Source organism: Bos indicus, chromosome 20 (genome assembly GCF_029378745.1).
Source record: "Bos indicus isolate NIAB-ARS_2022 breed Sahiwal x Tharparkar chromosome 20, NIAB-ARS_B.indTharparkar_mat_pri_1.0, whole genome shotgun sequence".
Taxonomy (NCBI): Eukaryota; Metazoa; Chordata; class Mammalia; order Artiodactyla; family Bovidae; genus Bos; species Bos indicus.
The window spans coordinates 22,954,429-22,979,084 of NC_091779.1; the positions used below are offsets into that span (position 1 = coordinate 22,954,429).

Sequence of the window (24,656 nt, forward strand, 5' to 3'; positions counted from 1 at the left end):
GTGTAACCTAAGCTGAGCAACAATGAAAATCTGATTCAGCAGAAAGACAAGCCATTTTATTCTTCAAATAATTCTTCCAAAATAATTTCTGAATTTTTAAATTGTTTCCACATAGACAACAGTTTATTGTCTTGGTGAGTTTAGTTTGCTGTTGGGATGATCGTAACAAAGTACCACAGGCTGGGTGGCTTAAACAACAGAAACTTATTTTTTCACAGCTCTGAAGACTGGTAGTCCAACATCAAAGTGCCAATAGGTTTGGTTTCCTCTGAGACTCTCTCCTTGGCTTTCAATTACCATCCTCTTGCTATCTCTCCAAATGGTCATTCCACTGCAAAAGTGAAGTGAAAGTGTTAGTCACTCAGTCATGTCCAATTCTTTGGGACCTTATGGACTATAGCCTGCCAGGCTGCTCTGTCCATAGGATTCTCCAGGCAAAAATACTGGAGTGGGTGGCCATTCCCTTCTCCAGAGGATCCTCCCAAGCCAGGGATCAAACCTGGGTCTCTTGCATTGCAGGCAGATTCTTTACCATCTAAGCCACCAGGGAAGCCCACCACTAATCAAATGGGATTAGGGCCCACTGGAATCATCCTTCATTTTAACTTGTATGTATGTGTGTATATGTGTGTGTTAGTTGCCCAGCTGTGTCTGACTCTTTTGAACCCGTGGACTATATGGAATTCACCAGGCGAGAGTACTGGAGTGGATTCCCATTTTCTCCTGCAGAGGATCTTCCTGAACCAAGGATTGAAGCCAGGTCTCCTGCATTGCAGGTGGATTCTTTACCATCTGAGCCACCGGGGAAGCCCCCATTTTAGCTACCTCTTTAAAGGCTCTGTCTCCAAATACAGTCACATTTTAGAGCACTGGGGGCCTTAGAGGGGCTTCCCAAGTAGCACTAGTGGTAAAGAACCTGCCTGCCTATGCAATAGACACAAGAGACTCAGGTTCCATCCCTGGGTCAGGAAGATCCCCTGGAGTAGGGCATGGCAACCCACTCCAGTATTCTTGCCTGGAGAATTCCATGGACTGGGGAGCCTGGTGGGCTACAGTCCATATGGTCGCAAAGAGTCGGATACAACTAAGGCAGCTGAGCATGCACACACACTAGGTTAGAGCTTTAACATATAAATTGGGGGGCCGGGGACACAATTCTATGACAATGAATATTCATTGATTAATTCGTTCAGCATCGTCCTCAGTAGTTTCCAAATTTGATTGTTTACAAGAATTTCCTGAACAGTTTATTTAAACAGTAGAAGCTGGGCTTCTCTCCAGACCTACTGAGTCAGAAACCTTGAATATACAACCCAGGTATTTGTGGTTTTTAAAAAATCTCCTCAGGGAATTCTGAGATGGAGCCTGGGCTAAAACTTCCACGGTTAAGAATTCTAGAAAAAACACTGTGCTCCAGGCATGCCTAAAATGCTGTCTGCATATTAACTCATTTAATCCTCACCCTGAGCTATAATGTAGGCACTTTCATTCCCCCCATTTTACAGATGAGGATGCATAAGCACAGAGAAGTTAAGTTACTTGCCTGTGGTCACAGCGTTGGTCAGTGTCAGAACTGGAATGTGAACCCAGGCAGTCTGGCTCCAGAGTCTGGGCTCCTAAGTACTAAACTCAATTGCTTCTCTCCCACAGATGGAGTGTTAACCTCAGTCAACCAAGTATGTGGCCCAAGTGGGATAAGAATTTGAACTTGGGAATCATCAGCAGTTGTTTCACACTGATAACTACGACTGCATGCTTAGATATTTTGTGTTTTAGAAAGAATAAGCAAAATTGTAAATGCTGACTGCCTCCAGGTATAACCTATACATTTAGAAGGTATGACACAGGTTCCAAGTGGTGAAGCAATTTGAAAGCACTTGAAGTTTATGGAAAACGAATAAAGAATAAGCACTAGACAACTTTGCTTCTTAGAGTGAACCCAAAGGGATACAGGTCTGGTGAATAAGGTAAGCCTGAGGATTTGCTTTCTGCATTCCCTTTCACTCTTCAGAAGCACTAAGATAGGGAGGAAGGGAGAGAAGAGACAGAGGTCTTCCTCCTACCTGCCTTCCTGGGCCTTCTTACCAATCACCCTGGCTTCTTTCCTATAGATCTCTCCCCTAGTAAATGCAAAGGGTGTCTGGTCATTTGGAGGCCTTCAGCAGATTGCATTTCTAATGTCATGTTCTCATACAGGTTCTGTTCTTTAAAGACACCTCTGTTTTTCTTTACAGGCTCCTAACCGTCCTGGTGCAACAGTCAAACCTCAATGAGATTAATCACCAGGACAATGAGGTGAGCCTGCCCTTGCAAGAAATTGTTGGACATTGTGCAGGTTAGAGTAGAAGAAGGGTTTTCTGAACCACAGAGCTTCCTCTCTTAAAGGTGCAAGGAGGAGATGGAGCAGATTTGTGTTTCTACCCTGAGAGGGAAGCCTGTGTCTCTATTATTAATTCTCAGGCAGAAATTTATCCCACTGCGGATAGCTTTTATTCGGGTAGGATTTATTGCATTAAGTATTTAAGCATTTATCTACCACTGAGATTTTGTAATTTCCCTTTGGACATTGAAAAATAAATATTGCTCTTTCCTGTCTTCTCGAGAACCAAAAATTTCGATGGCTGCTGATGCTCTCTCTTTGAGTGGAAGACGACAGATAGATAATAACTCTAGGCTCCCTGATCCAGAAGCCACACTATTAATGCCAATGATCACAACTGCTGTTTCCTTTACGTTGCAAGGCAAGCCTGTGCCAGGTGTCCAAGAAGACAGAGCAACACTCTCAACAAAGTTCCTGAGGGAGGGTAGATCAGACCAGGCAGAGCTGCCCCAGAGACACTGAGGGGCTTGTATCTATTTAAATTAAAAAAACACACAAAAAAACAAAAAAAAAAACAGGGCTGGTTTTTATTAGCCAGGTTAATTTCTTTAACCAGCTTCTTAAAATGGATTTAAATATCTGATTTTTAATGGAATTTTTAAATGTAAACTTAATTTGACTTTACTAAGAATGTCTGATAACTTTAAGAAAGCCTGATAGTATTGAAAACGTATATGCCCCAAAATGTGAAATAACTGTTTTCAAGGAGACCGGCTGCTATAGACAGAGTGGGAGGGAGCCCCCTACCAGGGACTGGGCCCCTACCTCGTATTTCTCCTGGGCTGCACCTCTTGTCTTCCTTGAGCCTTTGAATCAAAGGCCTCCTTCCAACTGGCTTGGCATTAATGAGCACATCAAAAGTCCCCACTTCACAGTCTGGGTCTGAGGATGGACACCTCTCTGACTTGGTGGTCACATGCTGCTTCCATCTACCCCTTGTCTTCAGTAGTTTAAAACAAAACCCCACATGAGAGAATATTGCACTGTTTTAAACTTCTGCTTTAAAAATGAGAACCAGAGATGAGAAAGTGCCCTTCGTGTGAAAGCAGGGAGCCTGGGGGCTTGCAGTCTGTGTCAGCTGATGAAGAACTTCTAGACTTTGGGCAACTTGCCAACCACTTCTTACACCTTCAGCTTCTTCCTTCACCCCCACCCCACACTGGGACTTATTAAATGAAAGGGGGCAAATTCAGTCATTTACACCCTAAAGTTAAATTTCTCTTATAGACATCCAACTTTCTGTCCCCAACTCAGTGGAGCTAAACATCCCCTAGCAAAGTGACAGTTCCCTATTTTTCCCCACCCTGGGAGGCCCCTGGCTGGTTGGTGAGAATGAAAGTAGACAGAGATCTTTCTAACAGTGGTAGTTGTAACACTTTCCAGACAATATGTGGTTAATATTGGATAAGTCTGTAGTTCCTTTTTGTGCAAAGCAACCTCCCAGAGAAGACTCCTCTTGGTCTCACACCAGCACTGGACCTATTGGCTTTTTTGAGCAGATGCCTCAACAAGGACACTTGCCTTCGGTGTCATAGCTTCCTCTTCACACCATATCACAGCATGTCTGAAACCCATCTGAATCCAACTACTAATGCTTGCCTGTGTTTTTCTTTAGTATATATGTTGCTGTGTGTGCACGTTAGTCGCTCAGTCATGTCTAACTGTTTATGACCCCATGGTAGCCCGCCATGCTCCTCTGTCTATGGAATTCTCCAGGCAAGAATACTGGAGTGGGTTGCCACTCCCTTCTCCAAGGGATCTTCCCAACCCAGGGATCAAACGTGGGTCTCCTGCATTGCAGGCAGAGTCTTTATTATCTGAGCCACCAGGGAAGCCCATATATATTGCTGGTGTGAGCCAATCCATATAAATTTGCAAGGGCTAAATTGCTCTTTGCCATTGGGAAATAAGGATAGTTCTGAAATGGAAAGAACACAACCCAGGCTTTCCTTTCCATTTATTACCTTGGTAGAGTTCCTGCATTTGGCTTCTCAGTGTTCTGAATAAGCAGTCACCTTCGGCCCCACCCCCACCCCATAATCACTTTTCCAATGAGTTCCAAGTAGAGTCTCCATTATATATGAAGGAGTAACAGTTAAAACACACACACACTGTACATCTGTTAAGTAGCAGGAAGCGAAACAGCAAAGGCAAAAGAAATCAGGGAAAAGGTAAGCTAGTGCTGGCGAAGCATTATGGCTTCCTGATGACAAGAGGAAAGAGCAAGACATATCCCCTACAGAGTTTGAATAAAATTATTTCCCAAGAATAACTAAAGGACTCCCAAGCTTGTCATAATAATGCTTAAAGATTAAATGATCAATTAACAGAAATCTAACTTAATTGAGACAGACTGTTAACTGAAACTAAAGAATGGAGAGGGGGAGAGAAGGAAAAAAAAAATGTTTTCTGCAGCCATCCTCTAATTGCTCATGTAAAACAAAACATAATATGTACCACTTTATATCAGAGATGACTGTCACTCTAGAGGCTATCCTGTTCTGAGCTCAGTGACTTGAAACATTTTTTGTACTATTAGTTTTTACTTGAATAAGTAATACATGAACACATTTGCTTCTTAAAAAGTTAAATATTACAATACTAGAAGTCCTTGATTACTTCCACCCTACCACCTTGGCCCCCAGGTAATTGTTCTTTTGTGTATATATATAGTATGTATATACATGCTTTCTCAATCTTTTGTATGTATTACCACATCTTCTTAATCCAGTCATCTATTGATAGGAACTCATTGCTTCCATGTCTTGGCTATCGTAAAAAAATACTGCTATAACATTGGGGTGCATGTGTCATTTCAAATAAGTGTTTTTGTTTTTTCTGGATATATATACCCAGGAATGGAGCTACTGGATCATATGGTAGTTCTATTATTAGTTTTTTAAGGACCCTCCATACTGTTTTCTGTAGTAGCTGCACCAATTTACAGTTCCACCACCAGTGTACGAGGGTTCCCTATTTCAATTTTTAGTATGCATGCGTGGTTGTTCTTCAAAACAACTGCATCAATTTATAGCTCCACTCATAGTGTAAAACGTGCTTACCACCGTTTTCTTGTTGTTGGATTTTCTTATTATTGTTTTAATTTGCATTTCCCTAATAGCCAATGAAAACGAGCATAATTTCATAGGTACAGTGGGCATTTTTAGATCTTCTGTGAATTGCCTGTTTATTTAGATCCTTTGTCCATTCACCTTTTCTTACATATTCATAGGAGTTTTTTTTTTTTTTTTTTGACCACACCACACGGTTTTCAGGATCTTAGTTTCCCGACCAGGGATCAAACCTGTACCCTCTGCAGTGGAAGCGCAGAGTCTTAACCTTTGGACTGCTGAGGAAGTTCCCATAGGAGTTTATTTTATATTCCGACCAATCCTTTGTCTGCTATTGAATTGCAAATGCTTTTTCATAGTCTATTCTTTATTTTAGAACTGTTTGTGATGTCTTTTCCTCTACAGAAATTTTAAAATATGATATAATCAAGATGATCGTTCTTGTCCATTATTGTTTTTGTTTTTGGTATCCTTTTTAAAGGTCTTTCCTACCCCTAGGGACATAACTACATCATGCTAAATTTTCTTTTAGTTTGTTACGAGATTTTTTTTTTTAATATGTGGTTTCATTTCTGAACTCTGTTCTCATTCCAACGATCTATTTGTTTTTCTTGTTTCATTAACCACACTGCTTAATTATAAAGTGACTTGTTTGGAAGCTATCCACACTGCAGGATTTAACACTGTGGGAAAGGCACCCTGGGTCAGATGGCCAGATGTCCTGTGCCTTTGTTCTTTGGGACCTCAGGGGAATCTCTGACAAAGAGAGGGGCTTGTCTGTTGCAGCCACAGAGAATTAAGTTGCTAAATTCCTGGAATCTAACCTCTCCTGCTTTCGTTTTAGCTCTGGCAGGAAGAGCACCCCATGAAGAGGGACTATAAAATATTGGCATCTGCATTAGAATTTTGAATGCGTTTATCCAGAAAAGCATTGTGATGCATGGTATTTAAAATAGATAGTTGATCCTATATTAATGCACATTCTGGTATAAGTAGATTTTTATGAGTGGCCTGACAGTCCAAACTTACATTACAATAGCACTCACAGAAAATAAATCCAAGTTGCAAAAACAGATGTAAATCTTTGGATATAATTCTTAGCAATAAAATCTAATTACAACATTCCCAAGATTCAAGCACAAGCAAGGACTGTTTGTTAAAAAAGGCAAAATCAATAGAAACAGCCCCTGATTTTAGAAATCTTTTTGCTCTACAGCTGGCAGAAAGTAAAATAATAAAGTCAAAAAAATTTAATGCACCAGAATTTTTATTCTAAAAATGAACACCTTAACAAATAAGAGTCCCGTGCTACTTAGGAGCTCTCACTTCCTCTCTCCTCAGACCCTCCTTTCCCCATAAGGTCCTAGAGGCAGATCATGTATTTTTTTATCTCTATATCCCTAGAATCTAGTTCAGTAACTTGCACATAGTAGAGTGCCCCTAAAATACATATTTAGATAAAGAATTAAATTATTAAATTCAAGAAATAGGCATATGATTTTATTTTATTGTCCTTTCCCTCTTTGTTGTGTTGACTCAACTCAATGAATGACTCATTTTATTTACCAGATTTGACTCCCTGTGACTTTTAATTATTTCCAAATCTACTCTCAAAAAAATAAGATTTTATATCATTTGAGAGCTTCAAAAACGTATTGTAGATTTTAGGGCAGGAGTCCTTGTCCATTTTCACGACATGGACACATCTGGCATACTGGAGAAGGCTGTGGATCCCTTCTCAGAAAAATGTTTGAAGTTACATAATATAAAATACATAGCATTACAAAAAATTATATTGAAAAACAGATACCAAAATATTTTAAAGAAGAAATTTGCAATATCTACATGCAAGCTTTTTTTGCTAATGCCTTACTAATCTTTGTGATCTATAATTGTAAGTTTTTACCCACATAAATTTGAAGAAAATGGCTTTCATTACTGCATTTCTTATCTTGTTTTAGAAGTTCTTTTAGACTCTTTTAAATTATATCCTTTATTCCATTTTTTTGTACACAGAAGACCCTCTGTAACTTTTGTGAGGGATAGTCACAAAATTAATAGTATGTGAATATAAAAATGTCAAACAGAGCTAAACTGGACTCCTGTGAACTTCTAGATCCTTCAAATGACCTAGAATTGTTTTGCTGATCTCGCAAACACCTGCTAGAATTCTATCGCCCGGTGCACCAAGATGCGGGATGAACGAAGCAGCCAGCCACATCACACGTTTCTGTCTCTGTGCCTTTTAGCATCTGCAGGAGCTGGTCTAAAAGTACAGTTCTGAAACAGAAAACGACTGAACACTGAATCAGATTTCTGCTTCATAAAGCACAAAAGTTACAGTGGTTTTGGAAAAAAAGAAAGAAGTTCTGAGAAGACGATAGGACTTAAAAGCCCTTAACTGAAATGTTGGTGGCACAGGTTCAAGGCACAGAATTACTCATGTGCACCAGAGTGTGTTCCAAAGCCAGCCTGCCATGCACACAACAGCTATCACACACAGCTGTTTCTATCAACAATCTCGAAATGGCTCCTAAGTCAACCAAAACTTAACATCTCCCTCCAAAACTTTCTAGAGAGCTATGTTCTTAAATGAATGTAAGTTACTCTTCACTCAGAGCCAGCATACCTTCTTTTTCAAAGAAGTAGAATTCTACTGTCACCAGGGCAATCTGGGTATGTGTTGCAACATATCTTCCAGAGACTCCTAGACTTTCAGCTCTCAGATTCTTTGAAGGCCCAGTTGGGTCCTCAATGTGGGGCGTCACACTTTAGACACAGGTGGCTGGCTTGCATTCAGCAGACTCTGGTGTTTTATACTCCCTGTGAATCCAAGGGAACCTGGATAACCTGCGATTCACTGATTATTTCTGCCTGTGAACGTTTCTCAAATACATACCATGTTCTTGGGTATATCAGTAGTGAATAAGCCACAGCCTCTGCCATTAAAGTGCATCACAGCTAAATCTTAATTCTTGTCACAGCTCAGGGCAGACACAAATTGCCAAGCTGGAAGTCTGCCCCTTAAATGGCCACCAGTCTTAACATAACACGACTAGGATGTGCTAGCAGTGTTAAAAAAGCCGAAAGGAGGAGGACACAGTTGTAGAAAACAGTTCCTGAACAAAGTGTGTTGTGCAATACAAAGAGTTGCATTTGAGCTGATTTTGAAAGTTTTGGTTTTCATATTACTAACTCTAAGAGGGTGTATTTTTATTTCTCATTAGCCCAACTGAAAACAATAGCAACAGGAAATTTCTCTTGACTTGAATGAATGTTTGAAGGCTGTTTGTATTGTAAGATAAATATACAACATATTTATATTATATATTATAATGGATTATTATTTAGAGACTAATTGAGTAATTCAGGTCTTGACTTGGGGCCACTCAGAGGATCAACAGCGATTTATAACACTGATCCCAAATTCCAAGGTAGAGGATGGGTGGGAGGGATTATATATATATATATATATATGTATATATATTTTAATAGCTTACTAAACTAAATATTTGCCAGCTGCACTTTCAGAAGAAAACTAGAAGTGATGCCAAATGAAATAAATAATAATACAGGGTGGCAACCCTTATGCTTGAGAATCACCATTCTAAAAAGTGAGAAGATCCCAAATCCAGCTAAAATCACAAAGAAAAAAAATTTTCCAGTATCTGAGCTCATTTCCAAAATGAAATCTACTAGCTTGATGTGTGGAACAAGCAATTTCCTCCAGAGTGGGAGGGACCGCAATTTGAATCCCAGCCTGTCTTATACCCAGTCAGTGACCTTAGGGAAATCATTTACCCTGTGTTTCAGTTTCCTCACCTGTAAAATGAGTCTAAAAATACCTGTCTCTCAGGATCGTTGTAAAGATTCAATGAAGTGAATGAACTTGGCACAAGTAGGTATATGAAAAATAGTAGTAGCCCTTTGCACTGGTTTTTAAAATATGCAGGAGCTGATGTTTTTTTGTTTTCATTTTTGTTGTTGTTGTTGTTTGGTTTTTCAACAGGGAGTTAAGGACGGGTGGTGGTTGCTTTAAGAGAAAAACTCTTAAAGCCTAGAAACTCTTTAGGAGACAAGGATTAACAGTGTCCTAACAAGGATTAAATTAATTCACAATTTCATGCCGAATTCTCACCTGGCTAAATCAGTCTCTCTGCATGTAGTGATTGCCATCTACCTCATTTGGAGGACTCATCAAGAATTCTAACAGGTTTCAACAGGTTTCAACTGAACAGTTGATAACAATGATTATAGCAGACAAGTTCATTTTCTATAACGAAGTCATGTTCTGTCTTTCTTGTGTGAATGATTTTAGAAAGCAAAGCCAAATTTTACAAAAGCAAAAAAATCCGTCAAGAAGAATAAGAAGTCGCTCATTCATTTAATAAGCTTTTGCTGAGCGTTTACAATGTGCCTGGCACCGTTCTAGGTTCCAGGGCGGAAAAGGGCCCTGCCCTCATGAGCTTATACTCCAGTAACTCAGAATCGTCTCTGATGTCTGTAGTCTTGGAGCTGGTGGCACTTTATAATGAAGCCCATGATTCTAAAGCAAACCGTACTCAGCTCTGGGAAAGGGGTAATCACTGCACAATAAAAAGAATCTGATTCCCTGGAGTCCAAATTTCTAATTCCAGAGGGCCAAATTAAAAATAAAGACCCACTGAAATGCTTTGAGCTATTCTGAACCCCAAGTAAATACTCAGCTGCAGGAATAAGAACAAGAAGTTCCACTGTTGTTAGACGGTCATTATTTTCCATATTTCTTGAAATATCTTTAAGAGTATCTGGAGGCTCAGTTTTATATGACACTTGAAACTGGAAAGCAGGCCATAATGTAATGATTTAGAATGTGGAACTGGTCAAGGGGACTTACATTCTAATCTCACTGCCCCACAAACCTCAAACCCTAGATTCAGTTTTGTGCTCAGTCACAGGCTTGAGAACTTCCCTAGAACTCAACTTCCTCTTGCATAAAATGGGAAGGACAGTGACACCTCTCAGAGTTGACCAACTGCTGTAGCAAAAGCTCGAAACCTCAGTGTCCGACATAATAAAAGCTTTTTCCTGCTCGCTTCATTGTTCAGTGCTGGTTGATGAGGTGACCCTGTCCTGCCTCATCAACCAGGGTCCTGGACTTTTTAATCACTCGATTCCAGCATCTTCTTGAGACTTAGCCTCCCCTCTATTCAGTTGCCAGGTGAGGAAAGAAAATATATAAAAGACTACACAGTTTTTATTTTCTAGGCAGGCCTTGGAGGAGTGGGGGCTTCCATTCTTCCATCCTTTCTATTCACACGGCAATGGTCAGGACTCAGTCTCATGGCCGCACCTATCTGCCGGGAAATTGGGGCATGTAGACTGAGTATGTGCCCTGGAGTAAGAGGAAATAGAATTTGGTGAGTACCACAGACTTCACCACAATATTTAATCCAAAAGCTTATTTGGAGGATTGAGATGATATACAGAAGAACTCATAAAGCTCTCTCAGTTCAGTTCAGTTCAGTCGCTCAATCATGTCCGACTCTTTGCAACCCCATGAATCGCAGCATGCCAGGCCTCCCTGTCCATCACCAACTCTAGAGCAATACATATTCATGTATTATCTGTGTGTCAGTCACTCAGTCGTGTCTGACTCTTTGTGACCCCATGGACTATAGACTGCCAGGCTCCTCTGTCCATGGGATTCTCCAGGCAAGAATACTGGAGTGGGTTGCCATTCAATTCTCCAGGGAATGTATTATCTGGAACATTATTAATGTATTATCTGGAATAATAATAGCTCTGCCCTTCTAGCTAGGCTGCAGCCCGTCTCCTCCACTCAGCTCATCTTGGATAGGCAGAGAAGGCCAAGGTGGTAACACTGTGTTATATGCAGAAACAACTGCAAAAAGAGAAAGCTGTCCACTTCCTTTGCTCCCTTTACCAGGCATCTTAATCTAGAATCATCTCAGATATATTTCATGTAATTGTGAGCTATATGCAGTGAGAAGAGGCCATCTTTTCATAGTCCACTCTCAAATACTACTGGTTCTTTTTGGCAAATGTTTCCCAGCAGAAGTTCATTTTATTATGAAACCATACCTAACATGTGAGCTTAAGCTAGGAAAGAAGGTGGAATTCACCAGATTGGCTCATCCAGATCTGATTTCCAGGCTGCCACGGAGTGATTTCTTCTAAACAGTGTAAATCAGGTCATGTTAACACCTGCTTAAAATCCTTCCTGTCTTTCTATTGACTTCAGAATAAAATCCAAATGCCTTATATAGGTTATTGCCCATCCCATGCTCCAAGGATCAGCCGTGCCTCTTTCTCCAGCTGCATCTCGCATGGCTCTCCTCCTCTCCCTATTCATTCATTCATCCATCCAACTGCTTTTCATCTAGCCTGGGTCAGTCTCTGGGGATACTTTAGTAAACAGACAGTGTTCTGGTCTGGTGGTGGGAGATGGCATCCCAGCGTACTCTGATCACAAGTGTCTGCCTCTGTGACTTGCTCGCTGGTTTCTACCTTCAGTTTACCTCGACTCCCAGAGGCCCATGTAGAACAGTCCCTACCTCCGGGGTGGTTACTCTGTCATGGCACCCCAGGTGCATTCTTTATAGCATTCAACAATCCTGAAAATCCTTTGGCTTGTTTGTGTTATTATTTGCATTTATTATCTATCTTCCTCTACCACAGTGGAGTTCCCACGAGGACATGGATCTCATTGATCTTATTCCCTATAGTATCCTTGACACCTGTTTGCCTGACATCAAGCAGGAACCCAAGGAGTATCAGTTGAATGAATGATTTAAGGAACAAGTGAACTGACAGACAGCAACCAACGCATCTGGTGATGCCTTTGGGCCTGGGGAGAAAGTACTCCACTTTCCTTCCTAATAGCCTGTGCTCATCTCGGCCCCTCTGACTGTGGTTTTGCAGGGGATGACAGCACTCCACTGGGCAGCTTTCCACAACCGGCCTCAGCACACCCAAATGCTGCTGAAGAAGGGGGCAGACCCCACCCTTGTGGATAAAGACTTTAAAACAGCTCTCCACTGGGCAGTCCAGGTGAGAAACTAGCCAGTGGGCTTGTCTCAAGTGTAAATGGTGTAAAGCAATGTTAATAGTTCTGAGTAGGTCAGACTGGTAAGGCACAGTCCCAGCATTGATGTGGGCTTTGTATGTATGAAGGACTTCCCTTGTGGCTCAGCTGGTAAGGAATCTTCCTGCAATTCGGGAGACCTGGGTTTGATCCCTGGGTTGGGAAGATCCCCTGGAGAAAGGAAAGGCTACCCACTCCAATATTCTGGCCTGGAGAATTCCATGGACCATATAATCCATGGGGTTGCAATGAGTTGGACACGACTGACTGACTTTCACTTCACTTCACTTATACGTATGACAGAGCAAGCAAGATACATACATGCTGCCCTCCTCCCTCCATCCATACCCAGAGGGACAACAGCAGATCGGTCACTTTGGAGCATTTGGGTACATCAGTTGCTGAGAAGACATCCTACTAAGGTAAAGAGGAGGAGGAGTTACAGAATATCAGGCAGAGCCTACCTTGGCTATTACACACACACATACACATATATACATACCTCACTCGCTCCAGCAGTGCTTGCTGAGGGCTCACAGTGCTCCATGATAATTCTTCGAAGAATTACTAGGAAGTCCCTTCAGAGTCTTTGGACCATGAAGCTCTTCTTCTTTCCAAATCCTCTGAAGCAGAATAATTCCAGGTGACCCTGAGTTCTACTCTGAATCCTGAAAACAGAGGCTCATGGCACCCTACCTCGCTATCCCCAAAGGGAGTCTGTATCAGTACATATAACTGGAGAAAACATAAATCTACAGCCCAAAGAGAGGAAAACTGAGACTGAGGTGAAAGAATGACCATTAGTAACATTTATTGAGGTGTTGTCTAGGGAAATCTTTCAAAGGGATTGATTAAGAGTTATCTCTTCTGTCCTTGAGAGCAGTACTATGCATCCTTTGAACAAAACTGCCAGCCTCTTCTGTCTTTTGATGCCTGATGTAGACATCCCCACTGTTTATTTCCATCAGCCCTATAAAGGGACCCCTGCTGAACTGCAGTCAGCATGCCCCTGATTCTATGCGCCCTGACAGTAGTTTCACTTAGGTGTTTTCACGTGCCACACATGGCAGAGAAGGGCACCTGGCACTTTCAGGGTTGACATGTGGGCCTGAGATCAAGGGGAAATAGAAGTGATTTGGAAACTACTCTGTTTTTGTTCTTGCAAGCTTGGCTTCAGTTACTCTGTAGCAGGGCCAGCCCTGGCAAAACTCTGAAATGAACAAAGCTTGTTTTTGTCATCCCACCTGCCCTTAGCACCCTCCTACATACTTTCAGTATTTAATCAGCTGCCTCGCCCCCCCATGCCAGTCCCTGTCCAGCACCCAGTCCTCTGGCCAGGGGTCACCACTGCAGCAGTGGCCCCAGGGCAATATGGCTGGGCAAGCAAGAAACATCCCATGTGTGTTGGTTCTCAGCTGGGGTGACGTTTGGTATCGGAATCAAGCATTTTCTGTATCTTCACTCTCATCACCCCTGTTCTCTGATTCCATCAATCTAGGATGGGGCTCCTGTACGTGCATTTAACAAAATCTCCCCAAGGAATTCTTACCTGTACGCCGCCTCTGCTCCACCTTCATCCACTGCACCCACAGTTTAGAGCTACTGCTTGGGATGCAGGCTTGCAATTGAATCAGCAGTGCTTGTAAAATGACAAATTCCCAGACCCCACTCCAGATCTAATGAGTTGGGCTCTTTGTGGGTGGGAACCCCTGTTTTTATCCTCCAAGAGGCAATTTTGCAAAATCAAAAGAAAAATGTCCTCAGCTCAGAGGATCTGAGTTTGCGTTAACAGAACCGGATTTGTTCTGAGAAAAGTCACCAATGCCTGCTTGGCTTAACTATTGGTGTATCTTTGGGGTATGAATGAGACTGTGCACATGAAGTGATATGTAACATTCTATGTAACTGGAAGAGATTATAGTTTTTATTACGGTTCCCAATTTCCTCTATGAAAGCTTAGTTAACATACTATCTACATAATCTTTCTCTCTACTAAATGGTGTGGTTTTTATCTGCTATATTGATTTTAATCCTGCCTGCACATTAGAACTTACCTGCACATTAGGACCTCCCTGATGGCTCAGAGGGTAAATCGTCTGTCTGCAATGCAGGAGACCCGGGTTCGATCCCTGGGTCGGGAAGATGCCCTGGAGAAGGAAATGGCAACCCACTCCAGTACTACTGCCTGGAAAATCCCATGGACAGAGGAGCCTGGTAGGCTACAGTCCATGGAGTCGCAAAGAGTTGGACACAACTGAGCGACTTCACTTCACTTCACTTGCACATTAGAATCAACTGAAGAGCTTTTAAGCAATACTGATACTCAAGCCCCACACCTATTTTCAGTCAATTATTTTGGGGTGCAACCCAGGTGTTAATATTTTTGTAACGTTTATCCCTTCCTCTAGGAGCTTGTAATGCCCAGCTAGGGTTGAAAACCACTATGATAAATGAATTCATATCTTGCTGCTGCTGCTGCTAAGTTGCTTCAGTCATGTCCGACTCTGTGCGACCCCATAGACGGCAGTCCACCAGGCTCCCCCGTCCCTGGGATTCTCCAGGCAAGATCACTGGAGTGGGTTGCCATTTCCTCTTAGCTACTCCTACCTAAGATATTTGCATTCTGACCTGTGATTTTGTAAACTAACTATAATGCCTCACACATGTTCATACTCATTAACTTAATAAATGCTTAGCGAGCACCTACTTTGTATGTGGCATGGGAAGGGGGAGAGATTAACATGACAGATCCCTTCTAGGACGCCCATAATCACATGTGATATTGCATGGGTGGGTCTGTGAGGATGTTAGCATACGTTTTTCTGAGGAAGGTGTCCACTATTTCTTCAACTCTTCAATGAGGATCTGTAACCAGACTCCAAAAGATTTAGAATCTTACTCTGGAGGAACCATGCACCCTCTCACTCCCTGTGGTTAGTACTAAAATTCAGAAGTGATGTGCTTTGACCTTTACTCTTCAGAGAAGACCAAGGGTAATTCCAAATGTCAGCCAAAACCAGGATTACACGTGCCTCCTTTAGCCATCCTCTTCATTTGTACCATGGGGACAGCACTCTGCTCCTCTTGAAGTTTTTCCATATGAATAGGTCTATTTCCTGTTGTTGTTGTCATTTATTCCTTTCATTTGAACTTAGGGCTTTTCTCTGTGACTATATGAGACAATACTTAAAGTGACAGTACTTTGGGTTAATAAAGCCCCTGTATTTGACCCAGGTAATCAAAGCAGTAAAGATTTGAAACACTGGGCCCGGAAAGTAAGGCCTTCCCAGGTGGTGCTAGTGGTAAAGAACCCGCCTGCCAATACAGGAAACATAAGAGGTATGGGTTCAGTCCCTGGCTCTGGAAGATCCCCTGGAGAATGAAATAGCAACCCACTCCAGTGTTCTGGCCTGGAGAATCCCCATGGACAGAGGAGCCTGGTGGGCTACAGTCCATGGGATCTCAAAGAGTCAGACACAACAGAAAAACTAACACTGTCTTGTAAGCGGGCACTCCCAGAATGTTTGACTTCTGCCCTCATTTCTCAGGTCCCTCCTGTGGGCCCATTGCCCTCATTCACCTTCCCCATCTGCCCAGGAGACTCCACTGCTTGGCTCTCTCTGGGCTAACACTGAGCAGAACCCTGTCCCTGTCTGCATCCAGTCTGCCCTGATGAAATCTCAGTCGCTTCAGGGAATGTTCCCACCTGTTTGTGATGGGACTCACTTATCAGGAGTCTACACAGGTCTCTCTCAGCTTCATCTCCCTCTCACTCCTCAACACTGCAGAAATCATAGATCTTACATTTCCAGCTCTACCAGGCATCTTCCCATCATTTCCCATGGATGTGTCAAAGTCAACGCATTCAAACTGAATCCACAGTCTCTCCTTCCCATCACATTTCCATCCTCCCAGCAGTCCAAGACAAAGGCCTCCAGGTGGCCCATGAACACTCCTTCCTTATCATCATTCACGTCCAGGTGGTTGTCAAGACCTCTTCCTTCCACACCTCAGGTCTCCCAGTTGCCTCTTTTCTATTCCCACTGTATAGATCAGGGTCCTAGCACGAAGCAGCCCACTTGGATGGGATTAATTGAGCATAGATTCATAAAAAGGCTATTTACACACAACCACAGGTTGCCATTAGGGAATCTAGGCCTAACAGAGCCTGGAAGGGAGAGGTTACTAAGACACAGCAAAAGTTGTAGTTGTAGGAGAGGGCCCAGGACAGAAACTGTAGCCCTGGATGGAATAATCAACTTGTGATCTAGCAGGGAGAGAACTGGATGATAAATGCCCCAGTCACTAGTTCCTCCTCTGTCCATCTCCTGTCAGTGCCACTCACTGGACAATCCCAACTAGAAGCCAAAGGGCCAAGGAGCCCATTTAATGCAACTCATACATGCTGAGAGCAGGTTGAAAAAAGGGAGTTGACCAGGAAGAACAAATGGAGATGATGAAGTACACCCACCATCACTGCCTTAGGTCAAGCCTCCCCTATCTCTCACGGGAACAGTTTCAGTCTCTGTATTTCTACTTCAGCGCTTTCTTTCTCTACTCTATTCTCACATTACCGCCAGGTGCTCTTTCTACAAATCACAAAGGAATGTACTCACATAACCGTTACCGCACCAAAACAATTATGGTCACCCTTGGTTCTTGGCTTAAAAACCTGCAGCAAGTGCTGTTTTTTGGTAAAGAGCAAACTCTTTGATTTCCACTGACTGCTGTGAACAACCACTCCCCACCCCACCCTACTCCCTGCCTTTCCTCTTCAATCTGTATAGACATTAATCCAATCATACTAGAATATTGATAATCCCCTCAATACATGAGAAAGATTCATCCAACCTTCCGGACTTGGTCATCCTCTTCCCCTTTGGTGAAACATTTCTTTCTACTTTAAATGGTATATACTTAACAGTAATCTTATTGATTTATTTGGCCGTATCAGGTCTTAGCTGTGGTATGCAGAATCTTTCTTTATGGTGTTCTGGCTCAGCAGTTGAGGCTCAAAGGTTAATTTGCCCCACCACATGTGGGATCTTAGTTCCTCAGTCAGGGATTAAACCCGAATCCCCTGCATTAGAAGGCAGATTCTTAACCACTGGACCATCAAGAAAGTCCCAATACTTTTTTCTTCTTGCCTTCCCTGTCTGATCCCTTCTAACTGCAGAATTTATACTTGTTCCTCCTTATTTCTCAAGGCTCAACTAAGTTTACCCTCGTTGCTGAACTCCCTTTTAGAATTTTCCCCTCTGTCTAGTACTTCCTTCCTTCTATTGCTGGTGTTACTATCAGTGGGTTGCCTACATCTCCTCTTCTAGACCACATGCTTAAGTAAACATGCCTTACTCATCCAGATGTCTCTCAAGACCCAAAACAGACCTTTGTGAATCTTTGTGAATACCAAAAAAGTTTTCACTGAATTCAGTTCAACAAGCTTATCCATTGAAAGCCACTGGAATTGGAATTAGTGCTTTATTGGGTTCTTTCTGTGATATACCATTTTCAGCTTAATCGAGACCTCCAGGAATGCATTGCCTTAGTATCAAGGAGTTTTTCCTAATGATATGTAATCTAGGATAACTATGATGACAGGTCAGCGAGAGGGCCAAGTATCTACTGCCCCTCAAATCTCACCTCTAGCTCCTTCCTCCTAATCCTAGCTAATGTATTTAGAAGCTTCCTCAGTAGGTACTCTTCTTGCAGTGCACTTTTCAGGGGTGGGTAGAAAGAAAAGAACTGCCCTAATGTAAAGCAACTATTTCATGTTTGTTCATTCAGTATGTGATTAAGGAAATTATACACACACCCCTGGAGCTCTGGAATGTAACCATGAAGCCACCAGTGTCTGAGACTGATTTGGTCCAGCATGAAATTCTCCTCCTTCCTGTGGTGGCCAAGATATGTGATCACTGTTTGAATTGTGTCAAAATTCTATAAATATACTTTAAATATATTCAGAGTGCCAAAGGATAATTATAAATGTCATAGGCCAGTGGATCCAGACCATAGATGAAAGAACCTTAGAGCTGGGAGGGACCACACAAAGTCATTTAATGCAACCCCTCTGTTCACACGTGGAAAACCAGTGCACAGGGAGGTTACCATTGTCCAGGCTCAGCCTACACCCACAGGTGCCCAGACCACACAACTCCCAGTGCTTGATTAAAGGACATAAGCCCAGAATAATCAAAGAGAAAGTCAAATTTACTAAATCAACTCCCAGTACCTTGGAAGCAAAGATGGAATTATCTTAAAGGATAGCCTAAATTAAAGTGACCTGCATGTGTCAGCTCCCCAGGGCTTGGCTGCAGAGAGGGAAGGAGATGGGTAGACAGCCGAAAAATAGGAACTCACCTAGGAGTAAACACAAGTAAAGAAAGAAGTGAAAAGATAGTGAAAGGTGGGAGACAGTGAGAAAAAGAGAGGAAAGCTAAGAAAAGAACGGGTGTAATTCTAGTTTGGCTTTGCCCATAGTTTGTAAGGCTTGTTTTATTTATTTATTTATGCTATGTTCAGCCAATATTTATTACAAGTTACTCTTTATTAGGCTCCATTTCAGCAGAAAGACAGTGTTTCTACACATGACCACAGCAAGGAAGGAGGTTTCGTGGGGGTGTTTTCCATATTAATCATTAGAACACCTGTGAAATGATGTAGTTCAGCAGCTGAGGGTCACAGTTCCTCATTGCCTCTCCCCCACCATTTCTATCTTACAGTAGCCCTCCAGGGGGGTCAGCCCCAAGTTTTGGGATACAGAAGACTCTGGTATCAGGCCAAGCAGAAAGCCTGGGTCCAAATGGGCTAACTATGAAGAGGGTCCTGACTCCAAGCTACGATATTGGGCACCTTTCTCTTCTAGTCAGGCTTCTCTGATAGCTCAGTTGGTAAAGAATCCACCTGCAATGCAGGAGACCTCAGTTCAATTCCTGGGTCGGGAAGATCTGCTGGAGAAGGGATAGGCTACCCACTCCAGTATTCTTGGGCTTCTTTTGTGGCTCAGCTGGTAAAGATTCTGCCTGCAATGTGGTAGACCTGGGTTTGAACCCTGGGTTGGGAAGATCCCCTGGAGAAGGGAAAGTCTACCCACTTCAGTATTCTGACCTAGAAAATTCCATGGACTGTGTAGTCCATGGGGGTTGCAAAGAGTTGGACACAACTAAGCGACTTTCACTTCACTTCCCTTCTAGTCAGCCACAAACCCTCAACTCTCATGTGTTCACAGTCTATTGGTTCACAAGCTAGTAGGTTTTCCCCTCCAGCTCCATTCCAGTCTAACACATTTTGGCTCCAGATGAACTTAAGGGCCAGCGTTCTTCTCACAGCACAAAACCACCTAGCCCTTTAAAAGGGCCACATGACCTAAAACCCTTTCCTCTCCTTTGTGCAGTCACTGTCATGTGACAAACAGACTCCAACTTCCAAGAGAAGGACAGAGATCGGGGTTCCCTTCCTGAAGAACCCACCGTAGAACTAATTTCCCCAACACGTTAACAAATAAACAACTAATCCTAAATCTTGCACTAAGATTTCTCGGGAAGTCACTAGAATAAAAAGGGTCTACAATAAGTATATTGAAATCTTGTTTTTTATCAGTCTCTGATAACAAAATTCCTGTACGTTAATCTAACTTTCTTCTTGGCAAGGCTTCTTATGAATTCTTCTCCTTCATGAGGTGTAAAGAGAAAATGACTAGGACTCAGTGGTTCCCGGCAGCCTTTAGGTTACATGGAGGCAATTTCATGGATTACCCACAGACAAAAACAACACAATAAAAGAAAAAGAAACCCACAATCTCATTTGGCCACCCAATGCAGAATCCTGCTGCTGCTACCGCTGCTAAGTCACTTCAGTCGTGTCCGACTCTGTGCGACCCCATAGACGGCAGCCCACCAGGCTCCCCCATCCCTGGGATTCTCCAGGCAAGAACACTGGAGTGGGTTGCCATTTCCTTCTCCAATGCATGAAAGTGAAAAGTGAAAGTGAAGTCGCTCAGTTGTGTCCGACCCTCAGCAACCCCATGGGCTGCAGCCTTCCAGGCTCCTCCATCCATGGAATTTTCCAGGCAAGAGTACTGGAGTGGGGTTCCATTGCCTTCTCCGAATGCAGAATCCTAGAGCTCCATAATAAGATCTATACAATATTCTTACCCTGTTGAAAAATATTCCCACCAAATGGAAACTCACTCTCCAATTTTCCTAGGGCCCGTTGTGGGCAACACCCATTTCTTCTCTCCTGGTGCTTTCTGGTGTCTGTGACTGAGGCTTCCCAGGCCTGGAGATTCCACCTGATGGAGGTTCAGCTCAGTTTGCGAAGAAGAGAATGTTGTTGGCAGGAGACCACTGAGCCGGGGCCTCTATTCATAAACTAGGGACCTCTCTTTGTTGTTGTTGTTTAGTTGTTCAGTCGTGTCCAACTCTTCCGAAACCCCATGGACTATAACCTGCCAGGCTCCTCTGTTCATGAGATTTCCCAGGCAAAAATACTGGAGTGGGTTGCCATGCCCTTCTCCAGGGAATCTTCTTGACCCAGGGATCAAACCCGTGTCTCCTGCTTCTCCTGTATTGCAGGCAGATTCTTTACCACTGAGCCACCAGGGAAGCCCTAGGGACCCCTCTAGGGCTCTCTCAAATTCTTATGAGGATGCACCATGGCAACCGTCCTAGGCGAGGCTTTTAAAGCACCAAATGTGGGAAGGTCTCAGCTGGTAAGACACACTTCACTGCTACTGATGCTGCTGATACCAACAGCAGTTTTTACTTTAATTCCTCCCATGTGAACATGCAGGATCAAATAAATAAACCATTTCTTTAACTGAAGACAAAATAGTATAACAGTGAAGTGTCAGGGCTCTGCAGTCAATCCCAGCCTTGCCACCTCATGGCTGTGACATTGGACAATGAATCTGCCTGTGATGCAGAAGACCTGGGTTCGATCCCTGGGTTGGGAAGATGCCCTGGAGAAAGAAACAGCAACCCATTCCAGTACTCTAGACTGGGAAATCCCATGGGCAGAGGAGCCTGGCAGGCTACAGTCCATGGGGTCACAGAGAGTCAGACACGACCGAGCAACTCACTGACAGACAGAATCCTTCTGTGCCTCCAATTTCTCCTCTATAATATGAGGATGATAAGAGCACCTATCTTATGCTACTCGTGCCACGGAGTTGTTGTCAGGATTAAACAAGCAGGAACAGGCTGTGCTGGGCACAGAACATTCACTCGGTAAACATCACCATCACCATTATTCTTGGGAGGATATTATTATAAAAACAATGGTGATGTAAATGAGGGTGGGATTTGGAGACAAAGGAATTGTCTGAAAGATTCAGGACAAAGGCATTTGGGAGGAAAGGGGTAAGCGGGTGAAATTTCTCTTATCCAGAAAAGCCATGTAAGAGTCCAGCTCGCAAGGGAAATGCTGACTGGGACTGTCTGCTCAGGAAGTCAGAAGGGGCCCACTCAGATGTGCCAGACTATAGCCCACCCCTACCCCGCATCTAAGCTGGCTGCTTCCAAAATGGCTCCTGCATGGGTCAGGCAAGGAGGGAGGAAGACAGTATGTAAGATCCGGGTTCTGTTTTTTCCGTCTGTGCTTGACGCTCCATCCCACACAGAAGGAGAACCCGTGACAGGCTGTTTTGCTGTTTAGAACACTTTGGCAAGCTGAATTCCTTTACTCTTCCAGGAAACTGTAAACAAAATCAATTCATTGGGTGGACACTCTTTTTTGCTTCTATTTTACTTCTCCAGTGGCTAGTGCTTCTTAAAAGGGGAGAGGGGCTTCTTGATTGTCTTAAATATACATATGTCAGACACCTCAAAATATGTTTAAGTAACATTAGGTGAAAGAATCTTAGAAAAGCTGATAAAGCAGGCATGAAAGCTTAGATGTGTTCACTGTAGCAACCTTTTGATGACAGGCATGCCGTGGAACTGAACTCATTGATCCAAATTATTTAAAAGTCATTGTGAGACAAAGGAAGGACAGAGGGAGAAGAGGATGTAGGGGGAAGGTGAGACGGAGGGAAGGCTAAAGTTGGCAGGCAGGGACTAGGTTATGGGTGTGTCCTCAGCCCCCCGGCAGGGCTCTGGGGATAGACTCAGAAAGGATCCCGACGGCAAACCAGAGCCCTGGGCACCTGGGAGGGCTTGCACTCACGGGGAGGATGCCCAGCCCAAGGGAGTGTGAGTGCGAGCCCGCTCAGTCACTTCAGTAATGTTCCACTCTGCAACCCTAAGGACTGTAGCCCACCGGGCTCTTGTGTCCATGGGATTCTCCAGGCAACCCAGGAGTAAGCTGCCATGCCCTCCTCCAGGGACCTAGTGTGACACTAAATAGCAAATAAAAATCTTCATGACAGGTCAAAAGAGATACCACAGAAGAAAGGAACACGTCATTCCTCTGGCATGTGAGCAGAGGGCTCCACATTTTTCCTGGGCCCCACAGATTATGTAGCTGGCCATGGTTATAGCATTTAAAAACCACTCAGCACTCTTCCTGGGGCTCAAAGTTGAGAGTTTTGCTGCCCTCAGCCTTTGTTCCTGCAAGAGCTTTCAGAACTGGTCCATGCAGCAGCTGTCCCCAGTACAGGGGGCAAGCACTCCAGGGTTCACTGTGTAGTGGTTCTCTGAGAAGCCATGCTGAGTCACAGGATATCCGGAGAGTTCTTGGTGCAAACAGGGAGAGGGGAGGGAAAGGAAGAGGAAAAGCCAAAATGAATGGGTTCTGTTCCACGGAATTGTGCAAACTGACTCAGAGGTTCTAAAACACAACCCTGGGGTCAAATAATCAAGTGGGAAGAATGCCAAAATAAATGTTACATACTTGGAAAATGTATTATGAGATGGCTGTTGAACAGCATTTGGAGTGTATTAGAATTGTAGCTTTTAAAAAGTTCAGTACTCCCTTTCAGCCCAGGGACCCTGAGTCTGGCATGTGACCTGGCTCCTGGCCCCCAGAACTACAGCTTACCTCTCCCATTTCTTTAAACTGCTCCTCATGCCTCCTAGGGGAGAAGGCAATGGCACCCCACTCCACTACTCTTGCATGGAAAATCCCATGGACGGAGGAGCTTGGTAGGCTGTAGTCGATGCGGTCGCGAAGAGTGGGACATGACTGAGCAACTTCACTTTCACTTTTCACTTTCATGTATTGGAGAAGGAAATGGCAACCCATTTTCTTGCCTGGAGAATCCCAGAGACTGCGGAGCCTGGTGGGCTACCGTCTATGGGGTAGCACAGAGTTGGACACGACTGAAGCGACCTAGCAGCAGCAGCAGCATGCTTCCTAGGAACCTCCATTCTACCCATAAGACCTGCCGCCTAGAGATTCAGGGTGTCTGTGGATTCATTGAGAAAATGCAGATGAATTATTATTATTATAATATTTACTCAAATATCAGTAGAAAACTGAAAGATAAGACTTTCCACAGTGTGAGACAGAATGACTATTTTATTGGCCTTTGAGGATTTATTGTTATCTTAAATTGCAAATGCTTATGTAGTGCAGGCATGCTAAGCTGCTTCAGTCATGTCCAACTCTTTGTGATCCCATGGACTACGTGGCCTGCCAGGCTCCTTTGTCCGTAAGATTCTCCAGGCAAGAATACTGGAGTGGGTTGCCGTGCCCAGGATCTTCCCAACCCAGGGATTGAATCTTAGTCTCCTGCATCTCCTGAATCAGCAAGCAGTTTCTTTACCACTAGAACCACCTGGGAAGCGCTTACGTAGTGCTTTTTTGTATTTTTCAGTCCAGTGAAAAATAACATGCACAATATTTACTTACTTGCTTATTCAAGCTAAAGAGATACAGGACACTCTCCTGGAAGAGCTGGTGATTTTTAAGGTTGGGACAAGTTGCTAAAAAAACTATAGAGCAATCTCATTCCAAAGATAAGATAAAAACTTATAGATCTACACAGAAAGAGGGATCCGATTTAAATGGTTTCCTGAAGCTCTTTCCTTTTCATACTTGTTTTATTTCTTTATTGATTAGCTACTAAATTATGACCCACTTCTGTTTAAAAAAGATTTTTGACAATTAAATTACATGCAACTTCTAGCAATTTGACTATTACCAGATCATTTTGGTCATCATTATGCCACTAGTC

The 24,656-nt window shown here is 43.2% G+C and overlaps 1 protein-coding gene and 1 long non-coding RNA gene across 3 annotated transcripts in view; one reads left to right on the forward strand and one right to left on the reverse strand.

The window, feature by feature from the left end:
• Positions 1-24,656, forward strand: part of ANKRD55 (ankyrin repeat domain 55) — a 113,176-nt gene that overhangs the window by 57,358 nt on the left and 31,162 nt on the right. Inside the window, exons 6-7 of one of the 2 annotated variants that reach the window (XM_070774659.1) lie at positions 2,235-2,295; positions 12,376-12,504. In XM_070774659.1, the coding sequence (XP_070630760.1) occupies positions 2,235-2,295; positions 12,376-12,504 (190 nt within the window). The remainder of the gene's footprint in view (positions 1-2,234; positions 2,296-12,375; positions 12,505-24,656) is intronic. The other variant, XM_070774660.1, reaches the window with a different exon arrangement.
• LOC109574644 (uncharacterized) lies at positions 35-3,520 on the reverse strand. The gene is made up of 2 exons (XR_002183120.2): positions 3,146-3,520; positions 35-331 (listed from the first exon to the last, which is right to left on the reverse strand). It is a non-coding gene; the product is annotated as an uncharacterized lncRNA (long non-coding RNA).